The sequence below is a fragment of the Gallus gallus genome, chromosome 14 (genome assembly GCF_016699485.2).
Source record: "Gallus gallus isolate bGalGal1 chromosome 14, bGalGal1.mat.broiler.GRCg7b, whole genome shotgun sequence".
Lineage (NCBI taxonomy): Eukaryota > Metazoa > Chordata > Aves > Galliformes > Phasianidae > Gallus > Gallus gallus.
The window spans coordinates 13,541,720-13,569,045 of record NC_052545.1 but is presented as its reverse complement, the minus strand read 5'-3'; the positions used below and the strand labels follow the sequence as shown (position 1 = coordinate 13,569,045).

The window sequence follows — 27,326 nt, the reverse complement described above, 5'->3', positions numbered from 1 at the left end:
TTACCTTAGCTCAGGGTTTTCCAGGCTGCAGCCGCTATCTGATTCCCCCCCCCCTCCTCCTCCCCCGGCTCCCTCCCAGCCTCAGCAATATTACACTTAAGCTGTTAAAACAAGCGTGGCCAGTCTGGTACGAAGTGGAAAATCTGATCCTGGGGCAGCGAGCGGGCAGGGGGAGAGGGAGGTCACGGGGAGGTGGGCTGAGAGCGGGACAGGGCCGGGGGGCTCACCAGGGCTGGGGGGGCTGCACAGCCCCACCGCCTCCCTGCAGCCATCAGAGCCGCTCCATGGCTCAGGATACAGCAGGTCGTGCCCAGCCTGGGGCACAACCACCTCCTCTTCCCCCCCCCCGGGGTCTCCCCTCAAAAGAGATACAACTCTTGCACCTCCCGCTTGGCAGTTCAAAACAACAACAACAAAAAAAGGCTTTAATTTATATAAAACAAACCCATGTATAATCAGTTGAACAACACTGACTGACTGTACAAAGGAATACAAAAATAAAAGGACAGTCCAGAAAAAACCCCTCAGGAATGGTACAAGTGGTGGGGAGCAGCTACAGACTAGTGTTGACATCGGATGCAAGAACCTCTTTTCCTTTTAAATTACAAAATAATAACAAGAAATGGCCGAGCAAACACTCCGGGTCCATCTTCCGTTCTCCCTCCAGATGGGATCTTCTCGACTTACAGGATGAAAAGAACATCAGCTTTGGGCACAAGGAGTGGGAGGTGGCGCACGGACCAAAGCAGAACCCAAGCAGAGGTGTGCGATGTGCTCTGGGCACGCAGCAGCTCCATGGCTCAGGGCAGGGATCCCGGGTGCCCGAACGCAGTGCAGGCAGCAGGCAGCCACGAGTGCCCCTCGCAGTGCTGGGGCATCACCTGTTGGCTGTATATCCCCGGCCTGCCAGGCTGCAGAGCCAGCGATTGTCTTCTGCTGTGTGTTAAGTGATGGGGAACAGGTGCCGGCCGTCTCAGACAGGTTCTGGAAATCCCTCGGACTCCGTGCCGAAATCGGCCGCTGCTTTGCTCTTGAGCCAAATCACCACTACAAAGGATTCTTCGCCCCGTCTCGGCACGGGCTTTAATTCTCTCCTCGCTCATTTGAGCCGGGCAATAAAGCATGCCAGGGCCAAACCCCGAACCCCCCCCCCAGCGCCAGGCTTTGCTCTGTGGGGGGCTGTGTGCACCGAGGGGCATCAGCCCGGCAGCGCTGCTGCGGCTTCATCCTGCCCCGCAGTGCAAGAGGGGCCCCGAGCTGCTGGCTGCAGGACAGAGATAGCAGTGCTGCTCTGCTCCACGTGGATGACTCCCAGTCCACACGGCGTGGCTGTCCGAGGGAACCCATTGGCACAGCTCAGTACCACTGCCAGGCCCCATCCCTTGGGTGGCCGAGGTGCAGCATTTCAGTCTGCAGGTGAACTGGCAGCACAACCAACACGCTGCCGTGGGACGAAGCCACAGACGCACGGCCCCTTGCTTGACATCCCCCACACTGCATGCACATCTCAGGCTCCGGCTGCGTAGCATACGTCCTCCAAAGCACTGCAGCAGTCCCGCAGTGCTGAGCCCTGGGCTGCCTCTGCTCCCTGCTGCAGCCCTGAGCTGAGCACACCCCCACAGGAGATGCAGCCCTGCTCCCGCTCCTTCATGCTCCAGCAGGAAAAGCCACTTGGTTCCTTCCCACCTTCATCCAGGAGGAGCCACGAGCTTGGCAGGATGTCTTTGGGAAAGCAGAGCAACAGGCCAGGATGCAGAGCCAACATGGGGCGGCAGCGTGAGGATCCAGCAGCGCTCAGAGTGCTGCGCGGCGGAGGTGGGGCTCTGGAAGGGATGGCCAAGACCTTGCACTGGCACAGGACAGTCCACGTCTTCCCTCTGCTCTGGGCTCAGCGCTTCCAACCTCTGCTCCTCAATCCCTGCTGGCTCTGCGTCCTCTGCCGGGCAGCTGAATGAGGCATTGGCCACCTGGGGGGCTCAGGGCTGCCCCTGTCCCACATCAACCCCACACCTCAGCCTCTCTGCTCTGCCCCTCAGCTCTGCTTCAATCCCAACCTGCCCTCAGCACTCACACTTCATGGAATGATCAAAGTAAAGCAGCTCGGGGGTATGGAACGCACCGATGGTTCTTTCCCTCTGTATATGCAGTACTCAAAATCTTCCTATCAACCCATGCAGTGGGTCAGAGTCTCCTAAAGCATTTGTGTACTCTCATCTTAACGTCCTCCACTTTGCCCCTCTTGCTGCCACTGGTTAAATTAATCCCCTGCTTTTATTTACATGGCTGCATAAAATTTTCCCTGACTGCTTCTTAAAAAAAACCCTTACAAAACAGGTGATATATATATATATATATATATATGTATAATATTTACATAAAGAAACGCAGAAGGCAAGCAGACTGCTTCCTTCAGCCTCCTCACGGCCAACCCTTGCCTTCTGCAGTTTAGCTTGTTTTTCTTTTGGCAACAGCAGGTTAACAGCTGGGTGAAAACGGCCACTGCTCCCCCCTCCCCCCCCCTCCCTCTCCTTTTTATTGTTTTTAATTTTTATTTTTTCACTTCTCAACTACGTCCAACAACCACTATTGCACCAGGAGTCCAAGAGTTAAAGTCGCAGCACAGACTCTCCTTGCCTACTCCCTTAAGCCTCTCAATCTGCCATTAAATCCATTTCTCCATCGAAATGGGATGAGCTTTCCCCCTCCTCCCCCCCCCCCCCAACCCGGCAGCTGCTGAATTTTCCACCCCAGGCCGAGAGGTGAAGCCCAAAGCATTCCTGGAGGGTCACTTGGCAGAGTCCTCTCCCCCCTGCAGCCGGCAGCACGCTTCACATGCGGGGCCAAAGGAGAGCACATTCCCGACGCCTGCGTGCACCGCAGGGAAAGCAGCCGAGGCCCATCCTAAAGGATCCGGTCGGAAAGGGTGAAGTGTGCAAACATCTGTACATGGGTGTGTGGGTGCACACGGAGCTCACGGCGCGCCCGTCCTGCTAAGAGATCTTGCAGTTGTTGCGTGAGCAGTTCTGGGGGGGGCTCTGGGGCGGCCGAATGGATTTGGATCTCTTCAGGCTGTTGCCTTTGCTGCTGCTGCCTCCCCCGCTGCTGGCCAAGGAGTAGGAGCGGCCGTGCATCATCACTGCGTTCATCCCGTTGGCCATGGAGAAGGATTTCAGGTGACTCTTGATGGTGACGGGCAGCGGCAGCTTGTCGATGAGGTGCACGGGGGTGCAGGAAACGATGGCTCGGCAGCACAGGTCCTGCAGGCTGAACACTGCGGGGGGGAGAGAGCGGACAGTCAGGGCCAACGCACTGCAGGGCTGCCTTCTTCCTACACCTCTTTGTGCCATGCAGCTCTTGTAGGGGAGAAGAGCTAACGGCAACCGCAGTGGAGCCCTGAGCAGATTCACAGAATCGTTTGTGTTGGAAGGGACCTTTAAGGATCATCTGGTCCTGCTGCCCTGCAATGAACAGGGACACCTACAGCTCCATCAGGTGCTCCAGCCTGACCCTGAGCATCTCCAGGGACAGGGCACCCACCACCTCTCTGAGCAACCTGTGTCAGTGCTTCACCAAATTACATTTGGTAGAACAACAGCATGGGAATAAAGGCCTCCCAGGCTCCAGCTGAGCCCTGCAAGCCAGTACTCAGCAAGACATCAGCTTCGGTGCCAGCACTGGGCTCAGGCAGCACTGTCCCTCTGCTTGGTGCAGCACGCCAGCCCTGCTCATGCTCCCATTTCCCAGTCACCATTCGGCAGCCCCACGGACAGGTCTGGGAAGGAGGCAATGTGGCCAGCCCTGCTGCAGGGCAGCCTTGCCTGGGACCTGCTTGGTGAGCAGCGGCTGCAGGGATGGCTCTTTGCAGAGTGCTTACAGCAACGAACATCCCTTCAAGCCAGGACAAGGCTTGCCAGCGTCCTCTTAGCTCAGTGTGAGCCACGTGAATGAGCTGTGGGAAGCCTGTGGGATGGGATTTCCCAGCAGCCGGCCACAGGAGGGCACGCGTTCACCTCCAGCCGCTGACTGCTCCCAAGCAGCCAGCAGAGCTGCCTCGTCCTGAAGAATCTGGCAGAGCATTTGGCAAGCAGGGCCAGCATGCAGGATCTGCTCGGGCTCACTGGGAGAGAGGACCCAGACAAAGGAAGGTCACCCAGATGGGAGTGTTAAACTCCTGCTGCTCAGCCTGTCAGTCAGACACGCTGCTACCCCCAGCTAGGAGCGGGAGTCCTAAGACTATTTTGCTTCAAATTCAACATAAGGTGGGCTCTGCTCATGCCACAGACTATGCACCTGGGTATATATGGAATACCCGAGCTCACTGTTCCATGCCTACAGCAGGGATGGGGTTTATCCCCTTTCAACTCCTTGCACTGCCCTGGGCTCACTCTGCCTCCCTATCTCTCCAGAACAGGAGATACAGGCTCAGACAAGGGTAAGGACAGAGGTGCTTATGCTTGGAGCATCCCACACACACAGTCATCCGATTGAAGTGCTTTCAAGTTGTGAGCTTAATTGCCTTCAGCTTTACCTAGAGTAAACGCAGAGCTGTAAGGATGTCCCAGTGCAGTTCAGAGAGCCTAGACATGCTGAGCTGCCCTCTGGAGCTGCACCAGTACGGGCAGCTTGCTCTGGCTCAGCTTCAGCACGCCTGACTCAAGGCTGCTCACCAGGGCAGGTGCTCTCAGATCCCACAGGTATGAGCACACAGTTATCCGAGCACTCCCTCTGCTCCAGCCCACGCACAGCTCCCTTCTCATTGCCCACCTCGGTTGGGTCTCCAGATCTTCTCCATGCCGTGCCGCATGAGGACGATACGGGACAGCTCTGTGAAGGACTCTATGACGTTGAAGTTGCACAGTGGGCTGACCTCAAAGAACGTCATGCAGTTCTTCTCGGCGTACGCCCGTGCCTGCTCTGTAGGCACCTGCCGTTTGAAGGCCAGGTGAAGTCTGTTTCCCACCAGGATCCGGGGCACCCCTGGGGCATGCTACGAAAAGAAAAACATACGTGGAAAAATAATCATGGTTTGTCTTCAGTGAGGGCAGCCAACTGTGCCTAGCTTCAATGGCAGTGAAGAGCAAGGGAGTAGAAGCTGCTCTGATGCTAAGCAGACAATGCTACATAATGAAGACAATTAATTTTTCCTCTCTACAGTTCACTTGATAGGGAGCCACAGCAGAACCACTCTCGTTCCCATATCAGAGGTGGCACCTCCCTGGGGTTTGGTACAGAGCACTGCACTTTGGTGCCACATTTATCTCCCCAGACTCCCCTCGGTGTGCCTGGCCCCTGGGCCAGAGGGGTCTCAGTGTGAAAGAATGGTGTGGCAGGAAGGCAGCACGCTCCTGGTCCTTCTGTGGAGCTTACCTCATCTATTTCCTTTATCCATCGATCTATCCCATCAAAGGACCAGCGGTTGGTGATGTCATACACCAGGAGAATTCCCTGATGGAAGAAAGCATGCAGTCACCAGCTTGTATATGAGACAAACTAAAAGGGAGATTCACTGACAAGACCACTTCTATACCCCAAAACTGAAAGGCTGAAAGAATAGGCTCCAGTCATATTATTTGCATGCATGGTAGGGATAAAATTGATGCAACAGATCTATCATAGAATCATAGAATGGCCTGGGTTGAAAAGGACCACAATGCTCGTCCAGTTCCAACCCCCTGCTATGTGCAGGGTCGCCAACCAGCAGCCCAGGCTGCCCAGAGCCACATCCAGCCTGGCCTTGAATGCCTGCAGGGATGGGGCATCCACAGCCTCCTTGGGCAACCTGTTCAGTGCGTCACCACCCTCTGGGGGAAAAACTTCTTCCTAATAGCCAACCTAAACCTCCCGTCTCAGTTTAAAACTATTCCCCCTTGTCCTATACTTAACTCAGATCTGTTAGGGAGGGTTTTACTCCTATTTCCAACAAGTGATCAACTCTGGAAAAGACACCTGTTGTGCTTCGGTCAGAGCAGCCCTCAGATCACTTCCAAAGAGGAGGAAGAATCGCCCCAGTGACTCTGCATCCAGAGGAGCAGGGCTGTGCTTTGTGCATTCCTCCTGCCACAAACCTGATGACCACTGCTCAGCCCCACAGCAGCTCCTGTGAGAGAGCCAGAAGTGCTTCTGGGGATGGATCCAGCTCACGTGAAAGGCAGCTGGACTGAGCCGAGAGCAAAGCAAACAGCTCAAGCCTGAGTGCAGGGTGTCACAGGGCAGGCAGCTGAGCAGAGCCAGTCCTCCTGGAATCAGGAACCTGCAGGGAACAGCCAGCCCTACAGCAAGTCCTGGTGCAAAGGAGATCTTAAGGTGACAAAATGGAGAACTACCTGCTACCAGGAGACAGCACTAAAATAAAGTGCATTCTGGGGGAAAAAAAAAGGGATGGGGTAGGGGGAGACCCAGACTTTCTTCATTCGTTCTGTTTTGACTTCTAGCTTCCAGAGCTGCACATGTGAATGAATGATAATCAGGAAATAACAGAGGAAGAGGTTTGAGGACCCACTTCCAAGACAAACTGCCAGGGTGTTCAGTAGGCCCTATTTGCTTTGTTTCTGGACCGACAAGTCCTGTGAGCCAACAGAAACAGACCCAAGAGCTGGCTTGTGAGGACAGCTTCTGCCAGAACCACGCTCTCGGAGCAGAGTGGCTTTCAGCTTGCTGGCGGCTGCAGCCTGCATCTGCTTTGCAGAGGAATCAGGATAAAACATCAGCAAAACCACAACCCCAAGTTTTCAGGAACAAAGTGGAAGGTCAAGACCACGTTCTCTAACTCCACGCTGCCTGCCAGCACAGCCTCCCAAGTCAGAGCACAGCTCCACACACACTCATTTTGAGTTCAGATTGCCAAGTAAAGCTTCCCAAGAGCAGACACCAAGGCCACGCTGCCTACTGCCCCGATCCTGTCGCCATCCTCCCCAGTGTGGGTGCTGGGGCAAAGGGGAGGAAGCATCTCCATATGGGGGGCTCAGCCAGGGGACCTTGTGCTTCTCCCAGGCAGCACAGGTGTGCTCCAGACACTGCCTCCCACATGCACAGTGTCATCACTGTTTTCTCCCCTGCAGAGAACAGCTTGCAGACATGCATCCACACAGGGGGCTGGCTCCAGCTCTGCAGACAGCTCCAAGTAAGAGCTGTTGGCTTTTTTTATTCCCCTTCAGGTTTATAAACAAAAAGATTCCTGTGGAATAACGTGTGTGGAATTGTAATCAACCAGAAAGATGAACAGACTCCCATCTGCAGCCCAAAACCTTCTTTAAGTGTCCTGATACCTCTCAATATTTAGCTCCACAAGACACCTTGTGAGAACACTCACTGCAGCTGTTGTGCTGTCCTCTCCAGCCCCTGAGCTGAGCAGCCTCTCCCTAACCTGCCCCTAAGCTTTGGTGGTGGGTGGGAGAAGAGAGGACTTATCCCCAGCACTGTCCCAGGTCTTTTCACAGTTCATTTTCAAAGTCCATTTCCAGTCTGCTTTTGTTCCACACCGCTGGGATTGGTGCAAGCCTGAGCTCCCAGTGACAAATTTCCACGTGAGTGCATCACGCAGTGAACAAAGAACACAGAGATAATCTATTATTGTACCCAGCAGCACACGTGGACCTTCACTCTGCCAGAAGTCAGGCTTGTTTGCAGCAGGAGCTCATGCAAAGTCCCATCTGCATAACCAAATGGGGAAATCAAACCACATCTCTGCCTGGCTCAAGCACCTGCAGCAAGCAGACTTGCAAGCTTTGAAAGGTGGTAGAAGCAGCGTGCTTGAAAACAAGTGCTCCCATCACTGCCACAAACCTCAGCACGCAGAGGACAGGGCAGCCAGGAAAGCCTCACTCTGCACTGACGGAACAAAGCTGTTGGTTGCTGAGGAAGCCTGGAAGAACCCCCAGACCGGACTGCTGCAGCCCACAGGACTCAGTAAGCCATAAAGAAAGACAGCAAGGAGAACACCATGTCCCTTCTCCAGCTGGCACCCGGGGCCTTGGCCCAGGGCACTGCTCCCTGCTGCCAAAGCATTTCCCAACAGCGTAACACACCGGGGGGTTATTTATCACTGAGCTGGCAGTGAGCACTGTGACAGGCAGGGCTGACAGGTAGAGTGTTTGCAGCACCCAGAAAGCTGCACAGGGGAGCACAGCCTGCATCTCAGAGCCTGCTGAGCTGCTGAAAAGCCCACAGCTCTCTGCATGCTGAGAAGCCCTGAGCGGGATAGACAGCAACAGCTCAAACCTGCTGCCAAAGCAGAACTCAGCAATACTCATTATTCTGTTAGGGCTGCAGCCTTGCTGTTAGGATGGGAGCACTTTTGAATGTCATTTTGACTTTCTGCATATAGTCTGTAACCATTCCTGAAGGACTTCCTACGTCACGCTGCCTGGAGAGCTTGGACTTGTCTGCATTGGTTGAAAGAGGAGACTGATCCTCATCAGCAGCCAGCTCACCAGGGACAGCAAGGCTACTCTGAGACGTTTCCAACAGGAAGATGTTCCTCCCCAACAGGAAAACCACACAGCTCCAGAGCCACGAGCCCGAACAGCAGCATGGAGCCCTGGGCAGGGCACCACGGCGCTCAGAAAGAATCCTGCAGCCCAGGCTGAGCAAAAGCACAAAGCTCTGCTGTGTCAGGAAGGAAAACTCACAAGGAGGTCTGGCTCCTATCTGGGGACCGCTTTTGCATTTAGCAAGGGTTTAACTTCGGAAGATTCAATTCTTACTGTTCCACTCAAGAAGCAGTGAGGTGGGAAGGGGAGCCAGGCGTGCTTCCTTACTTGAAGGCACTTGTCACCAAGCAGCTGTTTTGTGTAGCACTCTCCACTCATGTACACGTACCCCTTCTCAGCCAGCCCCAGCAAGGGCCAGGCCACAGCACCGGAGCACCTCCTGCTCTCCCAGCAGCCTCAGAGCCCTCTCTGGAGGCCCAGCTCTCACTGAGTGAGTCTTTGTTATTCCTTACAGGAAGCCCAGTTCACAACCCCTGTCCTCTGCTCAACAAAAGCCTTCTGCTGGTTTTCAGCACGAAGGTGCTCGTGGCCAGTTTACACCAAGCTGTTTTTGCACAAATATCACGCTGCACTTTAAGCAGAGTTTAACCCCTCTGGCATCTCTCTCCTCTGCTCTTCCTGAGCTCCTGGTTTGTTAGGTTAGAAAAAGCTGTTTCTCTTGCTTCCAACGGTGCTTGCATCAGGCTTCCCACAGCAGAACTCCTGAAGTCTGATGACACCAAGAGACAAGAGAGGAAAGCAGACTGCTGAAGCACAGGAACTCAGTCCAACACGCAGCAGCAAGCACGCCTGGAAGAAACAGGGAGCTCAGGAACACTTCATGCCTTCCTCACCACCCAGACCACACTGGGTTGAGCTGTCTTTACACTATCAATAAAACTGTGTTGCCAACCTACTAGGTGGCAGCTTGCTCCCAGAGGAAGGGCAGTTCTGCCCAGCTTGGACAAAAGGACTTATTTCCAGCACGCAGAAGCTAGCAAGTATTCAAGCCTGTTCTTGCAGCACAGATCTTCATTATTCAAACCTAACACCCCCCTTGCATTGGTTAATCATGAAGAGTTTAAATTAGCATACTTTCTGCTTTCACTGAAAGACGTGGAGGTTATTTCAGGGACACCTGCACTCCTGCTAGTCCAGGAACATTGCTGGGAGCCACGTGGGAGCCAACCACCTGAAGCTGTACTTCAAACCACCTGGAGAAAACTGCACCAGCACTGCAGCTCTCAGCCTTCAGAAGGCACCCGCTCACTTTTCACTGTGCAGTGCTCATCACAAGAACATTTTTCAGCGGGCAGTGGAGCCATTTCACTCGGGAACTCTCTCTTCTTCAGGCAGGCTTGCTGCTTCTGGCTGTTTTGTTGTTACAAAGGGTAAAGGTTGGTTGTTGTTGGGACCAAGGCATCACAGCAGTCCTCTGCAACTGGCATTTGTTGCACAGGCAGAAGACAGACCCTGAGGAAGAGGCATAAGCTGTACTCTGCTGCCTAAGTGAAGCACATACTCCAGCATTCATCAACAAAGCATTCACATTACAGGTGCCTCTGCCAAGCTGGCTGATCACATTTACTGTGCGTGCCTCTCCAATTGTTTCCTTGAGGATGGTGTGCAGGTAAGATGGACATGGCAAACCTTCCACACTGTACAGTGAGAGTTCCTAAAGCAATGCTGGTGAATAAAGCAGAAGGGTAAGATGTTACCTCCAAACCAAAGATGATCAAGAACCTCATAACGAGGAAGGAAGATAAAAGAAAGCCATTTCAAGCTTCAGGTCAGCTGGCTTATCCCATCCAGCCTCAGGTGTAGTGTGTGCAGAAAGAAGACAGCTTACAGCTCTTCTTCAGTTGCTAGACAGACACGTTATCTTCATCTATCTAAACATTCGCATCACCATTTCTTTCACCTTTCCCATCCATCCCAGTTCATCACATGGCAGCTACAAGTTCTGGCACGCACGGTACAGGCTCTGCTGGCTGAAGCCCTATGCAGACACAGTGCTTGCTGCTCCCTGTTTGATTTGGGCGTTTGACAGCAAGGTCTCAGGAAGATTGCCCAAAGCCAAGCTGTGTGGCCATGAGAAAACCACAATGCCTGATTGTTTGCTTATAACCCATAAGGGGAAGGACACCATCTCAAGCATGCAGGTTACTCTAGGACTGGAGCTCTATAGGGTTTTCTGAAATACAGTGTGAGCAGAGAGAGGTTTTTGTGTAGAAGGACTTTTGCCAAACTTTTTGAATTAGAAAAGAAAGGAAATCACTGCAGTTCTTTTACTTAATGAGATTTTTTTCTTTTTAAGCTAACGATACTTTATCTGGAGGGACTCCGGGATGCTACTCAAAGGATGACTATTAATACATCAAAAAAGTACTGTTAAATAGCATTTTTTTTCAGAAGACCAGAAGATTTTACTAGCGTTCACCATTTAGATGCTATTCTGGAACAAGGCCCAAAGGAGAAGCTCAAAATTTAACGCTCTGATTCATGTTTTAAGGAACTTAGTTTAAGATCCAGCTGAGCTGCTCTAGTTTCAAGCCCACACCAAACATAAGAGCAGGAGCCACCTTATTTGTGGAACTGATTTGATGGCAACGCAGAGGAAGAACTCCATTGGGAAAGCTGATGTCGTTTTGAAACAAACCTGATAAGCCTCTGAAATGAGGAGCCCCAGCATTAAAGCTAAGGCAGATCTCAGCTTGGAATTGCCACATCCTCTGTAAGCCCAACTCCTCAGCCCTTGTGTAGAAACCAACAGGGAGTCGGTCCATTACAGAACGTTCCAGCAGCAGCCCAGGAGTGTCACTCACTCCTCTGTCTCCCATCATTTCATAAAACAAGAAAAGCAGAGCACAGGAAGACCTGTGGTGCCTCTTGGTATTTTCACAGATCGCATCTCCTTTTGATGCTTGATTTGCCTCGGAGCTCTTTGCTATGGCATGAAAGATTGTTACAGCCTAAAGAAAAGGACAGTCCTTGTCAAATATTGGACAGCAGTGCTCACCTGGGCTCCTCTGGAGTACGACCTGAAAATGGTGCAAAATCTGCCTTGCCCCGATGTGTCCCTGAAACAAAGAAAACGAGTTACACCTGTGAAATGTGGGGAAAGAACAGATCCCAGGCTCCACACCTCCCACTGGACTACAAATGGGAAAAGTGGCACCTTACAAGAGCAAGAAACACAGAATACAAGGAGCGTATGCAATCACACAGGGCAGAAGAGATAAATTAGCTGTTTGTTAGAAAAATGAGGCCATCAGCTCCTGAGAGAGCAGGATTATAATTAAACCATGAAACCATACACCCTTAGAGTCAGTCTCTGAGGCTGAGAACGTGTCATCCATTCCCAATGTAACAGTTCACACTGAACACTAACGTTCCAATTATTTCATACACGCCTCAGTAGAGATGTTTGGTTTCATGCTTTAGGACCTGTGTCACTCCCTACACAACAGGGGCAGGCTATTCTTCCTGCATTCTTGGAGCATCTTCTTAGCAGTTTATACCTCGGAGCTGGCCCAGATGGCCTCCAGGTCTTCCAGTGCTGACATGTAAGGAAGGGTCACCCTCACGTGCAGTGCTCTCACTTCCCCATCCCAGTGCCAGGTCAGCCCTGTACACCCTGCACTGACTGTACAGTGACCAAGCCACAGACAAATCCAGGCTTCTGTAGGAACTGAGGGCTTTGTCTGCCTAATTCTATTCGTTTCCCACTCTGGGATTTCAGTTGAGTCCAGTATTACTTCCAAAACAGCATCACTCCCTTAGTGAGTGAGAGTGGTATGGGAATGGGGTCAGCTGTGGTGGAGAAAGGCTGAAACAGGAGCACTCCAGCAAAGGACAGCATGCTGCTGGTGCTGCTCAGCCACAGAAAGGGGTCTGATTCCCTAGGATAACTTACTAGGAAGAGGAGCTACCAAGCCTCACCATACAGCCAGGGATGCTCTGCACTGGCCATGCCGTGGTGCAGCTCAGAAGCCAAACTCACCAGAGCTCCAGCTTGACCCTCCTGCCGTCCAACAGGATGGTAGTAGTCTTGTAGTCAATTCCTAAAGGGAAAAGAACAGGGGTCAAACAGGCAGGGAGATGGTGATGCTGAGAAGCCTGTCCAGAGAACACAGCTGCTGCGTTCCGACTACAAGGACAAAAGGAGTTAAGAACTACAAGGCACGAATACCTGCTGTACTTGCTAATAGAAACATGCAAATTAAACGGTTTACTTCATTAAACAAGTAAAGTCTCAAACTTGGCGATGGAAGAACTGGCTCAATGTGAATGTATTTTGGAAGAACATTACTTTCTCTATTATCATCTTCTACGCTCATCCTTCAGGGCATGGCAGCACACCGCAACCCATACTGCAGAGCAAAGCAGGGCAGTCAACGTGAGCGTTGGGTTCCAGCGAGGGATAAGCCCAGAAACAAGCCCCACCGTGGCACGGCCATGCTCCATCACCTCTGTATTTCATTTTCCTTCCTCTCAGCAGGGGAGCAATCTGAAGGGTTTCACATTAAGGCCACGTGTGTCTGCGAATCGGGCCAGGAAGTGAAGGCTGATGCAACTTCAGGAGGTTCCTCCAGCAGCTCGGCTGCTGAGCAGGCAGGGGCAGAGCAGGCAGAAGGCACTCCCTGCTCAACAACAGCTGAGAAAACAGCAAGGATGACTGCTTCCCATAGGGCCCCAGCTCCAAACCAGGAGAAGACCCCAAAACTGCAGTCACATTAGGAGTGCCCAGCACCTTCAGACACAGATTTTGTTCAAGCCAGGGCACAGCCACCCTTCCTGCAGCTTCCCTGCAATCTCCTGTACATCTGGTTGAACTCTACCACTTGCTGCACCCACTGGAGAGCACGAAGTAATTTACAGCCACCTTTAGCACTGCCAAGTAACCTCCCTCCAATTGCATCAGCTTCGTTCTCTCCTCCAGCCACTGCATATCAAACTTTGAACGTGTATTAAAAGCTCACTGCTGCATAACCACCTGTGTGTCCCTTCTGCAACAACACTGCCCCGAAAACCAAATGGACAAGTTTGTCAATAAGGCAAATGGATTTTCGCCTGAGTCATCAGCAGGAGCTCCCTGTTAGAGAGAAGCAAATTAGATTTCAGTCTTCGCAGGGTGCTATAAAAAGCAATCAAGATAATTATCTTAAATTCCAACTATTTCCAGTGCTTTATCACAGAAAATAGATAGTTTACATTTTATCTTCCTCCAGGGACGAAGAGTGGTTTGTATTTATTTGCTTGGCAGATATAAAACCCGCATCCCCAGGGACAGCAAGCAGCAGTGAGCCTGCTTCACGCCCACGAGAGAGCAGAGCATCCCTAGGAGCCCTCCCTGCTCCCAAAGCAGGACCAGCTGGGCAAAGCAAGAGGCATCAACGTCCAACGCCTCGTGCTCACAGCACACAAAGGAGGGCACAAGGGCTGTGTTTCACACTCTGGGAGCTGTCAGTCCCCTGGTCTATGCACAGCTCCTCCTGCACATCACAGAGCTGGAAGAGAAGCGCAGTGGCCTTTGAGGATGACACCGTTGAAGGAGTGCAGTGAAATCAGCCCGAGGAAGTTGTGTGCACCCAAGTGAAAAGCAAAGCTGTTTTGTCTTTTTATTCTAGGCTACATTCAGCATTTAAACTGGTAAAGTGAGTTAGAAGCTGGCAATGCCTTCCAGGCTGGATGTGGCTCTGGGCAGCTTGGGCTGCTGGTTGGTGACCCTGAACATAGCAGGGGGTTGGAACTGGATGAGCATCGTGGTCCTTTCCAACCCAGGCCATCCTATGATTCTCTTTTTGTCCAACCTGCATACACCCATATTTGAATTAAGGGCTAAACGTACAAGTTACTTTGAGCAAAAAACCTCCACCTACAAGCTCAGTGGTGACAACAAAGACTGTGCAACTGCAACATCTGTGACAGCTTCAGTTCTGACTTCCCCTCTGCATGCACACAGTGTATCAGGGCAGCTCAAAGGGACCCTTCCATTAAAGCTTGCACCCAACTGCACTTGCTCGGTGCTTAGAGTAGAAAGCAGATCCTACGTGACACAAGCCAAACCCATGGGCTGCTGCCCTGCCAGCCACAGCCACCCCTAAACCTCAGCACGGTGGCACTGTGGGGGGTGCAGAGCAGGGCTGCCCCTACCTGGCCGTGTCCGAGGCGCTGCCGGGCAGCAGCCCCGCTCCCCTGGTCCCAGAGCTCTGCAGCCCGGCCGGGCACAGCAGCCGCTAGATGTCATTGTTGCCCAGAGCGCTGCTGGCAGTCTGACACCGACACTCCCAGCCATGCTGTACCACAGCTCTTTTTTTTTTTTTTTTTTTTCCTTCCCATTTTGGGCAGCTCAGAAACCGACCAACTCAGCAAAGGTGTTAAATTTTCCTTTCTGCACTGATCGGCGGTTTCCCCCACCTGAGCATCACCTCAGCTGGCAGCCGCACACAGCTCATTGCAGGGCTGACATTCCAGCTCTGCCAGCACAGCCTGGCAGCCCCCAGCAGGGATGCACAGCCACAGCCCCACACCGCATCCCTGCAGCCTCCTGGCCTCGCTGCCACCTGCCTGGCCCCCAGACACACAGCCCTGCAGGAGGAAAGCAGCCCTGCTGGAAGCTCAGCAGCTATCAGCCCATCTCTCTTGACCAGCACCGAGCGTGACGTAACCAAACCAGCGTCGCTCGGAGAACAAGTCAGGGCTGTTCCCTGTGATTTAGCATTCAGTCCAACCCCTCTGCTATTCTTCTTTAGGCTCCCGCTTACGCCAATGCCACCTCAGCTCTGCTGTTGGAGCAGCCAGCCGACCCGGCACGCAGCAACCTGTTGTCACCAAGGCTGGGGACAGACACCCCGCTCCCCCCCAGGGCCGGGCTTCACGCACGAGCACCGTAATCATTCCCGGGCAAAGCTCCAGGGCATCCCAACCTTTATCCCTTCTGCCAGGCGGTATATGGGAAACCTACCCACCAGCCACTTTCCCATGGGAATGGGCAGGGTGTACGTAGGAATCTCTGACCTACTCCAAATTACTCATGCCAACACAGGATGCTTCACATCAATGAGCGCTGAAACAAAACTCGGCCGAGTTAAAATTCGGGCTTTCAGCTGTGAGATCACGTCTGATGTAACCAGGAAAAGCAAAACCCCGCCAAGAAGTGACAGTTTTCTTCCAGCACTCGACAGCAGTTCGTGGTGGGGCTGCCAACCTCCTTCCCCTGGGAACTCACTGCCCCACAGGACGTGTCCCGATGCCATCAATGAGTGCCGTGCACCCTCTGCACAGCAGCAGCATGCCAAAATCAGAGCGGGGCTGGTGGACAAGCAGGCACAGGGGCTGGGAAGGCACTGGAAAAGGCAGAAAGACAACAGGGATGTGTACCTCATGCTGCTCTCGAGCTGTATTTCGTGCTGTTCTTGAGACCTTCCCTTCAAGCGATGAAGATATGGAGAAAATTGCTTTAAATGTTTAAGCGACCAAGGCTCTGTAGAGATGTACTGCTGTAAGCACAGTGGCTTCTTCATGCAAGTTTCTGCTCAAGGAAAAAGGAGCTTTGCAGTTGTAGACTCTCAAGGCTGACCCTGCCCCAGTACCTGTGCACGTTTCCTGTCCTTAAAAAGCAGGATCTGCACAAACTCTTCTCAGTCTCCCTACACAACAGTAAGAACAGCACACGGATTTTCTTCTCCTTTGGATTTCTGAGACAATCCTCCATCGGTGCTGGGATGCAAACGAGTCCAGCACTCCTCCAGCAGAGGCAGCAGGGCAGCTGCCAGAGCCAGCGGTGCATTTTAGGTTCTCTGAGTCCCGTCCTCCCTGAGAGAAGCTCTGATAAGCCAACACAACGAGCAACACCCCTACACCAGTGCAAACACACAGGTGGTACAGGAAGCAGCCATGGCAGAGGGGGGGGAGGAGCTGCCCCCACTGCAATGAACTGCCTGCAGGTTCCCCAGGACTTTTCTCCATGTCAGCACTGCGCCAGGCTTGCAGCAGCTCCAGCGTCTGCCTGTCACGTCTCAAAACAAACAACCAAACACAAACGCAGTTCATATACAAATCAGGAGCAAAAGGCATTCCAGGTGACACCCAAAAAAATCTCTTCCCAAAGGAAAGGAAAAAACACAGTGTGTCCAAGTGAGATGCTGGCATAGCTACAGACAAGCTTGCTTTCTGTCCTAGTGCCGCTCTGCTTATCCCTTGCAGTTGGTGCAAATCAGAGCAACCCTTTTGCTGCTTCAGTCACTGCTGGGGTTTGCAGGGCTCCGTTTTTGGGTCAGTTCTCTTGGATGTTTTCTTCAACGACTTGGATCCAGGGCTAGAAGGCACACTGAGTCAGTTTGCAGAAGACACTGAACTGGGAGGAGCTGCTGCTTCCCTGGAGAGGGGAAAAGGCGTTGCAGAGAGATCTTAGATCAGAGGGATGTGCATTGGCAGCCACATGAGGAATGACAGGAGCAGTGCTGGGTTCTGCTCTGGCACAGGGCAGCCCTGGGCACTGAGTGGGGACACGATGCTGAGATGCAGCCCCAGGAGAGGGACCCAGGGGTTCCTGGGGCTGCAGTGCTCTCAGAGCAAGGCCAGGAGCCCACTTCTATTTGCGACAGGGCAGCTTTGTCATCAGTACAACCAAAGCCAATGCACCACAGCTGTCTGACTGAAAACATTCGGTTTCCACCCAGACGCTTCTGTTCTCTTACAGGTCATCAGCTCTGCTGAGTCCAGAGGAAGGTCTGGGACCACATTACTAGGTATTTACTAAAGTAAATAGGCTTAGGTTGTCAGCATCTGATGGCGGGAGGGATGGGAACCTTCCCAAGCCCCACCAGCCCCCTACAGCAGTAACTCCAGAGACACCTGAATTCACTTCTGCAAGGATGCCAGCCTGACCTGGCAGCCCACACGCCCCTGCCCTCCTTCCCCACTCACACTGTGTGGGGCTGGAGAAGGATGAGGCACACACCGAGCAGCAAACCCCCAAAGGGCAAGCCTTAGTCACCGTGACTGGGGAGCAGGGAGAACAGGCTTAGTGCCACCCTGGCCAGAGAAAAAGGAAGGAAGAAAAGCAGAGCTGGAACCTGAAATAGAGAACACTTCCAAGATTCAGCCGCCTCCAATTTCACAGTGTCCTCAGGTAACCGGAGCTGGTTGCAACACGCCGCGTTCAAGAAGATGCTTGGGAGAGAGCAGAGCAGATCTCTGAGCATATGGCAAATAAATAACTGGAAATACGTGAAGACACGCTGCGACTGTAAAGCAGGAGAACACCGTCGGGGTAAGGAACAAACCTTGTTTCTCCTCACAGCGGGACAGCAGCAAACACCTCACAGTCAGCATGGTGCTCTACGCAGACAGACTGCAACAAATCTGTGGTAGGAGTGTCAGGGAAATCCTCGCTCAATAGACAACGAAGGATCAGCAGTCACAGCATCCCGTGCAGCTGCACTTGTGGCAGTGAGAACAATCACGTAAAGACACACACACACCAAGAAGCACTTCAGGGCAGCCAATGGAACAAGTACTCTTTTGTTCCCTTCTTTGGAAAGATGATGTTCAGAACAAATCTTCAGTAAAGTTTCTTAATCAGAAGGACTTTGAGAGGTGCAGCTACGCAGAGAGGGCTAATGCAATCGGTTGGTAACCTGCAACATCAAAATAATGCTGTGGATCCCAGCAAGAACACCATGATTAATTCTGAAGCTTTCAGTCCCAGCCCAGATGCTGCTGGGGAGCAGTTCCAAGCCTGGCACTGCTCCGTGCCCCAGGTACAGCCAGGGAGATGGTTAGAAAATGGAGTTTCATCTGCCAGCAGGATGAAGTGAGCTCACCGACCCGAGAGCATCACAGGCAAAAAAGGATGCGGCCTGCCCATGGAAAGGACCAAATGCACCTGTGCACACCTGAGAGGTGCAGTTGGCCTCCCTGCTGGAAATGCTTGTCTGAGTGTGCAAGACAAACTGCTGGAAGCTCCCTTCCTGTCCTCCACACAGAGCTTGTGCAAACCTTTCAGGCAGATGAACGGAAAAGAAACAAACAGGTTATTAAACCTAAGCAAAAGGCAGCACAGCGAGCAGCACATCTGAAAGGCTTCATTCGTAACAGCGTTCCTGTGCTCTTCGGCACAGCCTGAAGCAGCCAGAGCAGAAACTCATTTATCCCAAACGTCAGCAATAACTGAGAAGTGTCCAAAGACAACCGCTTACCCTGCCAAGTCCCTGAGTGTTACAGATGTTAACAAGAAGTTTCTCAGCTGTGACTGACGTGGCTGGGTTTTAACATCTCACCCAGGAGGGTGCAGCGCAGGGAGAGCAGACAGATGCAGCCCCGGCCAGCACACCTATGCTGGCTGAGCTTCCCTGGGGATGAGAACTGCCCACAGCAGGGCTCGTGCCCCACTGGGAAGGCTGAGCACTGGGAGCACATCACCAAACCTCTCCCGGGCAGAAGGCAGCGCTGAGCGACTCGTGTGTTGTCTGTAAGCGGTGCTAAATCATTCAGGGAAATGTGGTATGAGCACATAAACAGTAGCTGATGAAAAAAAGCGAATTCAATCTGTTCAAATAACGACTGATGAAGTCATCCGACCTTAAAAAGTGTGTGCAACAGCACATTAACAGCAGCAATTGAGCTCGTCAGCTCAGAGCTGTAAGCCACAGAAAAATCCCTTCCAAACAACACATGAGCTCATCAGCTTGAGTCATGCATTCGATTACCTACTCCTTAGATAGACAAATAACAAATTATCTTCATCAACAACGGGGGTCAACAGAACATATGGCTTTGAACAAAGACGGCTTCGTCTCAGGTCTGTGCCTTTTGGCACTAAGGTACCTCTCGGCATTGCTTTGTTGCTGTCAGCACGGTGATAAAGTTCCTGAACAGCAGCACTGCAGAACAGCCCAGGTTGGTGCCTGCAGGGGTGGAGCAGAAGGCCACAAAGCAGCACTCCCACTGCTGTGCTGCAGCGTGGCGTAATGGGAAGCTGCCTTCAGAACAAGCACCAGAGGTCTCTACTCCCAGCAAGCAGCCAGATCAGTGCTGCTCCACGCAGGGGACAAGGGGCCACTGCTCCAGCCTTCATCACCTCCTCCTCACAGCAGCAATCCAACCCCCTGCGCAACCTGATGTGAAGCGACTCAGCTCTGAGCACATCACAGCTGGGATGGGGGAGTCACAAGAATGCTTCTGGCTGCAGTTTGTTCCCATGCATCCAGCTATCGATTCGTAGGTGGGCACCACAGACCACAGATTGCTTGTTCATAGCTGGCCAAAAGCAAAACGTGTATTCACTCCCTGCAGGATGCCCAGCCCTGCTGAGTGCTTTGCTTGCCAGCTGCTGCTCCACGTCCCAGCGGTGCTTTGGCAGCACCAGATACCCACAGAGGAGCTGTTTCACGCTGAGGATGACATCTGCATCTGAAAGCTGTATTTGGAGCCAGAAGCAAATCTGTTCCTGGAGCTCCAGCCATTTCGGTGGGCATCCAGCAAGCTGCTGAAACAGCTACAAGTCGGTCCAGAACTGGGAATGTTAAGTGGATTTGTTCTTTAGAAGAACATCAAGATTGAATTTATGCACAGAAGCTACTAGAAACAAAAGAGTTTCTTCATCCTTGGCAGTTCTGATGTCCATAAAAACGATACAGCTGCACCCCGAAACAAAGGCAGCCTGTGAGGATGCATGGCAGGGCATCGTAACAATCAGCATTGTTGCTGGGTCACCATACAAACACCAAGATGCACTCAGAGACAAAAAACAAACAAACAAAAATCATTCAAAATGGGCTAAGTTATTGTGTCAAATACCTGCAGTGCACTGCCCTTCCAGTGCTTAATGTGGGCAACTCCAGACACCATGTGCACGGACTCCTCGCTCCTGCGCCTGATCTGCAGCATGCTGCATGCTTGCTCCAGGTTCTGCCTGTTGAACTGTCCCACTGCAACAGCACGCAGCAGTGCTGCCTAGTATCTTGAATGGGAGGGAGAGAAGTCCAGAAGGGTAAAGCCACGTGCGAGCAAGCACTCCTCATCAGCACGAGCCCCACGTGAGCAAACTCAGTCTCAGAACTGCTGTTACATCCTTACTGCTACTGCAGCTCCTGCAGGACCAGGCAGTCCCCTGATGCTCCCCATGGAGTGGGGCTTTCAGCAGAACAGTGTAGGTGGGCTGAGATCTCCCATCAGAGCTTCCTTCCACCTCCTCAGCCCCAGATCAAATAGAAAGCTGTACAGCATAACGCAGCACACTGCTCACCAGGTGATGGGCCTGGGCTGTCAGAGGGCAAGGAAGTGAGAGCAAAGCAAGGCTGTAAATCCTTGGCTCTGAAAGCTAAGCTCGTCGTGTAGCTGTTTGGGAGTGCACAGAGATGCTCTGCTCTTCAGTGAGAGGGAGGGAGGGAGGGAGGGAAGGAGCTGCTGAGGAGAGCGTGCCAGGGAACAGCTGGAAACTAAAGCTGAGGGAGATGGGGCAGAGAAGGAGGAGACATTTTATGTGGGCTTTCCTATGTTGTTCAGATAGGAAAAAAAAAAAAACGCACCACCAGAAGCAGACTCATCTTGGAATTGGGAAAAAAGACAACAACAACAACAAAAAAAAACCCCTAAAAACAATAAAGAGAAACTTTTAACTCAATTCCTTAGGAGAGCGTTCGAACCATTCCAGATTTATAGTGCTTGGCTCACCTCACCTGGGGTGCTCGAGGCTCAGAGTCCCCTAACAACAAAGCCCTTATACAGGGGCAGGACGTGCCCAGCTCCCCTCCCAGGAGGGCCTCTGGAAGGTGATGCACACATCACCCAATGCACTGTGCATCCCCCACGCTGACTTGAGAGGCAGCAGAAGACATCCAGACCTGCTTGGGACATGGGCCCCTTTGGGCTCTTAAGCCACAGGTAGGCAGTCCCATAACAAGCAGAGACAGAGGATCAATCCAGGACATTCCGAATTATTATTATTACACAACAAAGGAAAAGAAATAAAGGAGAGAGAAACAAGAGATGCCAGAATGGTTTCCAAGCCACAGCCTGCTCTGAGAAGATCAGTTTTGCATCCCTGATGACATGGAAAGAACCATCCCTGAAGGACACGGGTGCAGTGCTGGCAGACACACTGACCTGTCTGACACACGCTCCCCGTTCTTCCATAGCTGGAAGAGATTTCCAGCAGCACAGCTGAGCTGAAGCTTTCCCTGCAGGCTCCATTTAGAACGCTTTGCCTCAACGCAACTCCCATCAGAGTGCTAAAACCTCAAAATAACCCCCGATTCCAGTTACTACAGGGACCTGTCTTTGCAGCAGCACTGCCCAGCTGGAGCCCTTAACCAGCACAGGCACAGCCAGAACTGACTGCCATGTGCTGAGGAGGGGAAGGTGACGTACAGAGCCCTGCCCTACCATAAGCTGCACAGGCAGAACAGACGTTTGTAGCAGCCCCTGGGTGATGTTCCTGGTTACACACCGGTGGCTGAGGGTTGTGGTGCACTGCTGGGAGTGAGAAAGCAACTGCTGGAGAGAAAGGTTTGAGACAACAGCAGCAGGAGCTCCGAACTCAGACAGCTGCACAAAGAACAGCAGAGGAGAGCACATCCAAGGAGGTGGCTGCTGAGTGAAACAATGTTATCTGAGGGTAAACAGCACTTAATAAGGACAGAGGGATAAGGTGGAAACAAGGAGCGAAGTCACACTGCAGAGGGGGTGGTCACAACAGCACGGGGCCATCAGTGCTGCTCCATGCGGTGCCTGAGAGCAGAGCAGACGTAAGGATGCCATGAGGAGGCTGCTTAATGTGAACTGAGAGAAACAAAAATCTATCCCCCTTCCAATCAAAGCCATCTGCTCAGAAACATACTCCGTTCTGTCCTGAGCACACATTTCAGCTTTCCTACAGGAACAGCAGCAGGTGAGGGGGCAGCCCTCTCCCAAAGCAGCATGCAGCCATGCAAGGATCAGCAAAGAGCACACACACTGCGTCCACACCCGAGCGACAGAGCCTGCCCTGGCCTCCTCCTGCTGCATGGCACACAGGGAAGCAAGGTGCAGCAGCTCCATGTGAGTCACGCTGCTGCCTCCTGCAGCAAGCCACCCAACGAGCTCAGCAGGATTGCTCTGGGGTAAGCATGCTGACAGCCAGCTGTTCCAGAGCTGCTCCAGAAAGGCTGTGACACAGTGCTCACCAGGCAATGGGTCCTGCTGTGATGAGCACCAGGCTGCAAACAGACAGCTTTGGGACGTTTGAAGGAGAAAGCTGCCAAGGACGACAGCAGAAGCTCAAAGAAAGAACCGTAACATTCTCCTCCAAAGAACAGTACAAATGCTAACTTGAGGCCTTTTGAAGCTGCCCAAGAGAAAGACAACTTCACCTCAGTTACAAACTCCCCCAGCCTGGGGATGGTAACACCCAGCTGCCCGGCACAAGTAGCGCTCCCAGGGGATGGATCCACTCTTTGCAGGGAGCACAGTTGGCCTGGTGCTCCCTGAGACCCACAGCCCCAGCAGCTTCAGCATCAACCTGGTGAGAAACTCAGGTGGCAGATGCACCTCAAACCTCTCTTCCAAACAGTCATTTTTAAGCCTCCAGAAGCTCTGCATTGAGGGCCTGATGCAGCACAAGGTACCAAGCTACAGGGCTACACTGAGAAGCAACACACTGCTCCTGGGATCCTGAATGAGGACAGACAGAAGGATCTGTGATGCTTTAGAAATACACATCACAGCATTCCAGGCTTCCAGGAGCAAGCAGTGGCTCCTCAAACCTCACCAAGTAGATGCTAAAAGAACGTGCCCCAGTTGCAGGATCAACCTCAAGCACACTCCATTTCACACTGATCCTGGCAAGCTTTGCCTCTGGGACAGATGAAACAAGTTGTGGGTGATATGGTGTTCTTTCAGGTTAGGATGTGGGGTGGGGAGAGGGTCAGGGAGAGAAGGAGGACCCACTGATGAGAATGAAGCACACAAAGAAAGCCCTTCCATAACGCTATTGCCATGGTTTTGGGAGAGCATTAAGCAGATGACATGAAGGAGGCCAAGCACTAACACCAAGTGCCTTTGCACCTGGGGATGCATGTTGCAGCACAGCACAGCAACCTGCCCCTTCAGCGCATGCATCCCCAGCACTCCAAGACTGAGGCCATCCAATTGCCAAGGCCATCAGGGATAGCACAGGTATCAAACTCACTCTGATTTCAAAGCTGCTCCACCCCATCACCCAAAAGGCACAGCAGAAGCAACAGAAGCAGAGTCTATCAAAGCATATACTAGTGTGTAAAAAAAAAACCAAACAAGAAAAACAACAGCACATGACCCAATTCCCTAATTAGGAATGGGCTCAATTACTTACAGAAAAGGAAGCTTTCTGAAAACAGCTCACTGAGATTTCACTTTTCTAGAAAGAGATAGTGTTACTTTGCTGCTACAAAGCAGTGGGTACAGAGAGGAACCCTTCCCAGCCATAGCTAAGCCACAGTGTCGGGTTCCATACATGTACCAAAGAACCACCACACGCTCGCTGCCCAACCACCCTCACTACTCCTGCATCACCAGCAGCTGAACAACGGCCAAAAACATCCATAGCAGAAGATGACCACAATGCTAACAGCCCACTTCCAGCCTTCGATCCACCCTGCTCAGTAAGCCCCAGTCCCAGGGAGCAGCTCCACCGCTCCCACCATGGGGTTCTTTAGGGATGGGAACTCTCTCTGGGGAAGCTTAAAAGCACCGAGTGCCTCCTCGAAGGCAAACCACAGCCACACATCCCCACAGATGAGCGGTACCACAGCCTTCTGGTTCCAGAATTTGCTACTCTCATTTCACAGCCCTCCCGAGCTCTGAGTCACCGCCTCCTCAGAGGTATCAGGTGTGCACTTCCATCACCCCTGCAGCGCTGCTGGCAGCTCCGAGGGCTGCACCGCGCCCTTACATCAAGGCCTGCTTCAGATCCAAGCCCTGAGAAGCACCCGGCTCTTTCAGGCTGCTCGTTCAATGAGAAAACCGAGTACCAACTGCTCCAACCGCCGGGTCAGGTGCGGAGATGGCGAAGGATCTGCGTTGCGTGGCTTCTATTGAGCCCCTGGGGCCGTCGTTTTGCACAGAGGCCAGAGAGAAGGATGACAGATTGAACGCCACTCCAGGACCCGCACCCTGCCGGGCTGCGCTGTGCTTTAACTGCAGCGCGGGGATGCAGGAAATAGCACAGTGCCACTCCTCGGCTTTTAATCACGGTCTTGTGACACCGTAGTTAATAGGCTGCCGTGGGCTCCATCACACACCTCGACGTCGGCAGGAGGCGGACAAACGAAGCAGCGCGCACACAGCGAGCCCGGCAGCCCCGCGCTGGAAATACCGCTCCCGTTCTTTTGTTACAGAGCCGTTTCCTCGCAGCGCGGCTCGAGGCGCGGCGCCGATGGGAGCGGAGCGGGCGGCGAATTGGGCAGAGCCGCGGGGACGGCACCGAGCGGCCACGCCGGGCACCACCACCACACCGGGCGCCGCCGCCCCGCCACGGACCCCCCGCGGCCCCCGCAGCGCCGTCCCCCCGCGGCGCCTCGCCCTTACCGTTGCTGTAGGCGTACGGGGACTCGGAGGCGCCGTCCTGGAGGCTCTCCAGGATCTCCCCTTTGCCCACGTCGCTGTCCCCCACCAGCAGGAACTTGAGGAGGTAATCGTAGCTCTTCACCGGGCTGCCCTGCGTGCCCATCCTCGCTCCCCAGCCGCATTCCAGGCACCGCCGGGCCGAGGGCCGCCTCAGGTCCGCCCGCGGGGCTCAGCGCTCCGCCCTCCCGCGGCCCATCTCCTGCGGAGCGGTGCGGGACCTGCGGGGGAGGAGAGCGGCGCTCAGCCCGGGGCCGCTGACAAAGCCCCGCGCCCGGCCCGCCGCTAGGCCCCGCCGCCCCCGCGCAGCCCGGCCCGCCTCCCGCCGCCCTCCGGAGCCCCGCAGCCTCGCGACGGGCGGCGGCCGGGCGGCCCGCGCTACTCACCTCGCGGCCGGGCGCCCCGGGGCCGGGCCGGGCCACCGCCACCACGGCCGCAGCCTCCGCCTGGCGCCGCCGCGCAACACCCGCTCGGCTCCGGGAGAGGCGCTGCCCGAGCCCCGCCCTCGGCTCCCGGCGCGCTATTGGCCGAGAGACACGTCATCACGCGTAGCCCCGCCCAGACCCGCCCCTGATAGGGCGGGGCCGGCCGAGGCGACCGCAAACTACGGGTCCCGGCGTGCCTTGCGCGGGGTGGACACGGACTCGCGGGGCAGCGTCGGAACGGAGCACGATGGGAACGCGAGGCTGGGAGGGGTAGCGGCGCCCGCGGGTTCTCCGGGTTCAGGCTGGGCCGGATCGGGAAGCAGCGCCTGGCCCCGCAGTGGTCCCCAGCCGTACCCCAGACCCCATCTGCTGGGGGGTTTCCAAACAAACACGGCAGCGGAGGTGCTGTGACAGCCACTAACAGGAAGCGGGGCGCAGAGCGCGGCCCGGCTCTGCACGGGGTAGCGCTCACACGTGTCCCCAAATCCCACTGCACAGAGCGGAAGGAGGTGGGATGGGTTCTGGGGGGCTGCCCTCACCCCTTCAGCACCCCGGGGAAGGGCTCGGGGCCGGGGGCGGTGCGGGCAGGGGGCGGTCCCAACGAGGGCTCCTCCGCTGGGAACGCGCTCGTCCTGTGAGCGGGGGAACCTGCAGAGGGGCTGAGGGGGGGGGCGATGGATGCGTCGGTCCTCGGCCCGCCGAGGAGCCGTGGGCTCCAAACCCGACCCTGTGTGCCAGCCTGGAGATGTGCACAGATCCGCCTCTGCGTGTCCCCCCCCTCGATGGTCCCAGCATCCCTCGATGGGCTCGAGCTCATTTGCTGCCTCGGAGCCACGCCATCCAAAGCCCCTCGGGAGGGCTCGTTGAGACGAGGCTTTGTTAAAGCAGTGTTCCCGCAGCCACTGAAAATGCATGAGGAAGCACAGAGCGATGGGCTGGGAGCCACAGCCCCGATACATCTCATCAAGCCACGGTCCTCACCCTGCCATCCTCACCCAGCCCTACCTGGGGTGAGTCGCCCCAAATGCTCCCCACTACCAGCTCAGTGAACTGCTGCAAGTTGGCATATGGGTTATACAGACGGGCAGTGCTTGTTTTCTTTGGGAACGACGATACATTCACGTGTGCCAGCAGTACGAGGCGCAGCCCAGCTGATGGATCGGGGATTAACCTCCCCAAACCATAAACAGAACCCTCGGTGCAGTGTAATTACTGAGGTTTCCTTTCAGCATCGGTCACGTGCTCTGCTGGTTAGGGAAGGAAAGTATTTCTCAAAGGCAGAACTTCCATCTCGGGTGGAATTTTACATGCAGTGAGTTACATTTTCCTTCACAAAAATCACGCCTGTGTGAAGAGGCAGATCGAGTGCTGTGCCAGCACTGGGAGCCATAGGCTGGAATAAATAATAAAGGCAAAATGCAAGATGATCATCTTCGAACGATGGCTGGCAAAGCCTGCTTGTTGCCTGCTAGAAGGCGTGTGTGGTGGGAGGCAGAGAAGACCCGAAAGCTTTTACTGCTTCTCATCTGAGGACTGAGATGGATAATGTGAATTTGAGGGTAAATTAGTGCCACAGCCTCACCAGCAGTTCTCTTCCCCAAGGAAATGCCAGCACTGGGCCAGTTTGCATTGCTGTAGAAGACGATGCTGATCACACCTTGTAATTAAGGATGACATAAGGTCAGATGTTCCTGAGCAGGATGTCTGCTACGGTGTTGTAATGTTGCTGCGCAGCATCAGAAAAGGGTGGGGGAAAACTATTTGGTATCAGTGACTGGAAAGGAAGAGGAGAGACATGGCACGTATCCAGCAGAAGGAACTCACGGGCTCAGGAACCACCATGGAT

General features: G+C 53.8%; 1 protein-coding gene across 2 annotated transcripts; it reads right to left on the bottom strand.

The window, feature by feature from the left end:
* Nucleotides 1-390: 390 nt before the first annotated feature.
* Nucleotides 391-25,540, bottom strand: RAB40C (RAB40C, member RAS oncogene family). Of its 2 annotated transcripts, NM_001172662.3 has the most exons (7): nucleotides 25,442-25,540; nucleotides 25,020-25,276; nucleotides 12,472-12,532; nucleotides 11,488-11,548; nucleotides 5,368-5,445; nucleotides 4,765-4,987; nucleotides 391-3,271 (listed from the first exon to the last, which is right to left on the bottom strand). In NM_001172662.3, exons 2-7 carry the CDS (start codon nucleotides 25,159-25,161, stop codon nucleotides 2,991-2,993), a joined length of 846 nt encoding a protein of 281 aa, NP_001166133.1. In that variant the 5' UTR covers nucleotides 25,162-25,276; nucleotides 25,442-25,540; the 3' UTR covers nucleotides 391-2,990. The 2 variants fall into 2 exon arrangements, with proteins under 2 accessions (NP_001166133.1, XP_040503374.1); XM_040647440.2 differs by lacking the exons at nucleotides 25,020-25,276; nucleotides 25,442-25,540 and adding an exon at nucleotides 12,939-13,295.
* Nucleotides 25,541-27,326: the final 1,786 nt, after the last annotated feature.